Source organism: Anolis sagrei, chromosome 6 (genome assembly GCF_037176765.1).
Source record: "Anolis sagrei isolate rAnoSag1 chromosome 6, rAnoSag1.mat, whole genome shotgun sequence".
NCBI classification, from domain to species: Eukaryota; Metazoa; Chordata; class Lepidosauria; order Squamata; family Dactyloidae; genus Anolis; species Anolis sagrei.
Genome location: NC_090026.1, coordinates 14012384 through 14017899, shown reverse-complemented (window position 1 = coordinate 14017899; position 5516 = coordinate 14012384). Strand labels below are relative to the sequence as shown.

Below are 5516 nucleotides of genomic sequence, written 5' to 3'. Positions count from 1 at the left end.
AATGAAAATGATTGGTGAATGTTTCTTAACCACCACCACCCACACCTTCCTGCATGATTTTCATATCGATTTGTATGCACTAATCTAATGAATTTGATCCGAAAAACAAATTAATAACAAACATTTGCACACCCATAATAATTAAGCTTTGGACAAAAAAGAGAGAATAGTTAACTGGACCAAAACTTATATTACTTTAGATTTTGTCAGAAACAGAGGCTGTACCAAATCTAAGACTTTTTGTAATTATATATAGTGTCATAACCTTATGTAATGGGTAATTCTAGAGCATGTGTGTCAAACTAACAGCACATGTGCTGCATCTGGTCCATGTCATTTTATGTCGTCCTCCAGATGTTAGAATACTACTCCTGTATTCTCCATCATTCGACTTCATGACTAGAGCTGATGGGAGTTGGGATGCAATAATGTATGGAAGGCTGCAGTTTGTTCTGTTTAGTTGGGAAGTTGGAGGCGTGAATTCTGATACAAGACTTGTGAATAAATGCCATTTAATCATTCCTCAACGTCAGAGCCAGAAGTGCTTTTGGGTTGCAATTCATATTATCCCCAGTCCCATGATGGGTAATCAGAAATGATGGGAGTTGTCATTCAATAACATCTGGGGACCCAAACTGGGTAAAAACTAAAGAGCACCAATCATTATGGAAATATATTTATATAGTTGGCCCTCTGTAACCATGAGCAAGAGTGTGCTTGAGTAAAACACCATACAATTGAAAGGCTTTTCCTAGTTAATTTATTTAGCAGCAATTGACAGGATAACAGGGATGGCTTAGTAAAAGGAAACATAGGCTGATGGCTTTGTTTTCGTATGCTTTTTTGGTTTCAGTATGGAAAAATGAAATGGAAGCAAAGATGGCACAGAAATAGAGAAGCAGGAAAAAAAATACAGTAAATCAAAATTGGTTAAATTAATATCTTGGATTTACAAACCAAGATAATTTTTTCTATGAATTGGCAGGAAATGGCTCAATCATTCTTGCATGAAGTAAAATTTGACAGCTTCACATGGTTAGATTATGCCTTCATCAAAATGAACAGGATAATTCCCTGCACAACGGACAACAATGTATCTGCTGGTCTTGCTCTCTCTGTATTTGCAAGGTTCGCGAGTTGAGCCACCGTGGTGCTTGCAGGTAGTGACAGAGAACTTCTTGTTGCTACGTCGCAACCCGTTCTTGTAAGCTTTCCCTCCTTTGCCACACACATCGACGATTTGTTTCTTGGGGGCATGGATCATGGAGTTCACGGGCTTGCAGTTGGGTTTGGTCATCCCACGCCTTTGCATCATGACATCACAGTAATTCTTCCCCACGTTGCTCTTGGGGTTGTCGTAGTGATGACTTAGGAAGGTCTTGTAGTCAGCGGCATAGGTCCCAACTATGAAGGCAATGGCTAGGAGTGCAAAGAGAACAGGGCCAGCTCCCTTGAAATACATGGTCAAGCCTGTCTGGCAAAAGCGGAGCCTGGGAGGAAGGAAGCAGAGAAGATGTGGAAACAGTTTGTCACGATTTGCAGTTCTTCTTGGAAGACTTGGGAGATGTCCTTTTAATGCTCCCAGTTCTATATATATAGCAGAGCCCTTCAGTGTTGGCACTGCTAACACCTGAAATGTCAGCCTAGATCAGTTATTTGTTACGTATGCATAACTAAGTAGGATCTGCTGGCCTATAGTTTCAGTCCACCTTAAGAGCCAGCTATTGGATCAGGGAAGGAAGCCTGTTCAGCTACTAACTGGGTTGCAAGTGTCCACTCCCCTCCCACCAGTGAGTGCGGTCTTTCACAGTCAGAACCAGGACCCCAAGCACAGGTCCTTGTCTCTTTAAGATGGATTGGCATTGAGTTTACATAACTTTCCCATGAAACTACATAGTCTTACTAAATATAGACACTTATTGATGCACAATCCTCAATAATCCCACAATATCTACTTTGAACTGAGTCCACACAGTCATATATTCCAATTCAAAGCAGGTAATGTGGGATTTTATTCAGCTCTGTGGAAGGGCACTCAGTAGGATCTCCTGGCTTATTGCCTCAGTCCACCTTAAGAACCAGCTGCTGAACCAGGTGAAAGACGTCTGTGCAACTTCTGACTGGGTTGCAAGGATGAGATATTTCCATTCTCCTTCCACCACTGAATGGGGCCTTTCACAGTCAGAAGCAGGACCCCAATCACGGGTCCTTGTCACAGCCTTACTCATTGGTGGGAGGAAGTAGAAACATGTTCCGCCTTGTGGCCCAATCAGAAGTTGACTGGATCTCCTTCACTTGATCCAATGGATGTCTCTTAAGATGGATTTGGACTGAATTTACATAAATTTCCTATGAAACTACATAGTCTTACTGAATACAGACACTTATTGATGCATAACCCTCAGTTACAAATTCGTAATTGCAATAATGGATTCCAGCCATAGTCTCAACTTGTATTATCCAAAACATTATATCAGTATTTGGACATATCTGAATGTTACAAGGGCAGTCAATTCACTCTCCTACTCAAAGGTTTGTGAAGAAATTCTAGTATTTACTATACTTCATATTTGCAGTTTTCATCTCTCAAATCTGATTATTCGTGGATTGTATCTCTAGGAATGTTATCTCTAAGAATCTCCAGATCCTCCAGGATGACTTCAACTTCCATATCTTCCCTTGGTTCTAAATGAAGCTGCATCGAGATACCTTTTTTGTATGGCTCATGACTAAGGAAAAAAATTGCATGTAATTACTGCAAAACTCTGATAATTATATGTTGGTTTCCAGGCAAAGGGAACTACTTTATGAATGGAAGTAGCAGGATAATGCCAATAAGAGGCTGACAAGATCATGTAGGCATTTGACAAGATCTTGCATTCCTTCCAATAGTAAGAGTTCATATGTGTATGTGTGTGTGTATACACACACACACACACACACGATTTTCTTCATAAAGGTATCAGCATTTTCTAATTGTCACAGTAAAATCAATGATGGTTCTTGATTAGAAAAGCTAACCTGACCATTTTCCAGAGACACTGCAAGAACTGCATTGAGAACTAGTGGTTCTCAACCTTTCTGATGCCACGACCCTTTCATACAATTCCTCATACTGTGGTGACCCCCAACCATAACATTATTTTCGTTGCTACTTCATAACTGTAATTTTGCTACTGTTATGAATCGTAATGTAAATATCTGATATGCAGGATGTATTTTCATTCATTGGACCTAATTTAGCACAAATACCCGATACACCCAAATGTGAATACTTGTGGGGTGTTGGGATTGATTTTGTCATTTGGGAGTTGTAATTGCTGGGATTTATAGTTCACCTACAATCAAAGAGCATTGTGAACCTCTCCAACGATAGAATTGGGCCAGAACCCCCATGACCAACAGAAAATACAGTTTTATGATGGTCTTTGGTGATCCCTCTGACACCCCCTCGTGATTCTCAGGTTGAAAAACGCTGACCTAAAGAGAGGCCAAATTCCATCTTACTTCCCACTTTTGGAGGGCCAATTTGATTTTTGAGACATCCTTGAGAAAATATCTAAAGACCTCCTTAGCTACTAGTGGGTGAGGAAGAAACTGAAGGGCAGAAGGAAGACTAACAGGGACAAAAGAGAGTATTATGATTTAACAGGAGAGATGTTGATTATAGAAGAGTCAGAATGAATAATCTGATTCAGATATGAAGGGGAAAAAATTCTCAAGCTAATCAGAATCCATGTTGAGTCATTCAAGTCACACATAGTCAGGCTTTCCTATGTCTGGATCTCACTCATGTGGACCCCTCAAAACACTGGGGTTCTGAGCATTGCATAAGCAAAAAAAAAAAAAAAAATAGGACACACATATCCTGCAGAATTACTGCAGTGTGACACCCCTTTCGTTGCCTTGGCTTAAAACTATGGAATTTTGGGGGTTTCAGTGTGGTGAGGCACCAGCATGCTTTGGCAGACCCAAGATTTCATTGCACTGTCCCAAGGCAGTCAAAGTGGTGCAGAATGGGACTAATTCTGCAGTGTACTTGCACCCTTAATTATCTATCCACTATTCTGAATCTGGAGGTCAATGGTGATCCATTGATCAGGGTGTTGTTTCAAAGGCAATCAGAATGTCCCAGGCATGGTCATCACAGGACCTCATCATACGAAAGAATACATCCAGTTTCTGTCTCCTGCATTATTCTGGGGTTTGTAGTTTAGTGAAGCTGTTAAAGGCTCCCCCCTAAAATACAAACCCCAGAATTCTGCAGGAGACAGAAACCGGATTTAAAGTAGATTCATTCTCTAGAGTGATGAGCTCCTTCAGTCACAGTCAGGAGGAGCAGAACAAAAATTACCCAGTAGGAGTCACTAAACCAGTGGTAATGAGAGGTTGCAGTAATGAAGTTCCTAATCCCATAGCAAGGAAACAAGAAGAGAGTTCAAATCATATGTGTGCAGCATTCTACTTGCTCACAAGTCAGATGAATTTCCTCACACTAAACACAGGAGGAAACACAGATTTATGTTTGGAAATCAACTTGTTGAGGAGGGTTGTGGAAAGATTAAACAAAAATGGACACTACTAGACTTAATGTCTAGTCGGACACAACTAGACTTTACCTTTACTATACTTCTTAATCTCTTCTACCTCCGGTTTGGTAGTAAAACTGATTTATTGTGTTGCGAAATGATGCACAACTAAAAAGTGAGTCACCAACCTGAAATGTCTGGAAAGCTCTAGGGTAGGTTAGTAAAGTATGGATACCAGTACTGTTATACAATCTCTCCCACAAGGATACAGTTGTTAAGTTGTAAGAAAATACATTCATACATACTCAGAAGTAACTAGAAAGTGATAAATCCTTAGTCCTCTAGAAGTTATTGATCCTCATCAGGCAAAATCAACCATAACTACAGACAAGGGTGGTGGGACATATTGTCCAACAACAGGAATGATGAACCTGTGTATCTACCACAGGTTCATCTCTCCTGCTAGCCTAAAAATCCTCCAGAGACCTTCCAAACAAAGTGGTTCTGATGACTTATCGAACATCATCCACATGCTGCTTGAACACTGGAGTTCGTTCCTACAAAAGCATAACAACATATTGCTCTTACCTGGGTTAATGTTGAGATTGTCTCCCAACGGATGGATCCAAATGTCTTTGGATCTCTCTGAAAAGCCTATAGCCATGGTTGCTTTATATATAGAATGCCAGGCAGGGTGTCATCCTATTATCTGATGAACAAATTGTTATGGGATCCTACGGGAAATTCCAAACACCTGAAACCATGCTATGTAAATTGGTTAATCCATTTGCCAGTACATTCTGAGTTCTCCGAAATGATCCCCATTCCTTCAACTTGCAGGTGCCTTCCTGTTTCTCAATCTATAGATATGAACTCACAAAGGTGAACATACAACATGCTTGCCATTGATCAGTCTTATAGCTGTTGTGAATATTTCCTCATGTGCTTTAGAAATGCGTGCCATGCCCCTCATTTATTGCACATTAC

The 5516-nt window shown here is 40.4% G+C and overlaps 1 protein-coding gene across 1 annotated transcript; it reads right to left on the bottom strand.

The window, feature by feature from the left end:
• Positions 1–743: 743 nt before the first annotated feature.
• LOC132777719 (angiogenin-2-like) lies at positions 744–5225 on the bottom strand. Its single transcript, XM_060780139.2, has 2 exons — positions 5118–5225; positions 744–1490 (listed from the first exon to the last, which is right to left on the bottom strand). Exon 2 carries the CDS (start codon positions 1460–1462, stop codon positions 1037–1039), a length of 426 nt encoding a protein of 141 aa, XP_060636122.2. The 5' UTR covers positions 1463–1490; positions 5118–5225; the 3' UTR covers positions 744–1036.
• Positions 5226–5516: the final 291 nt, after the last annotated feature.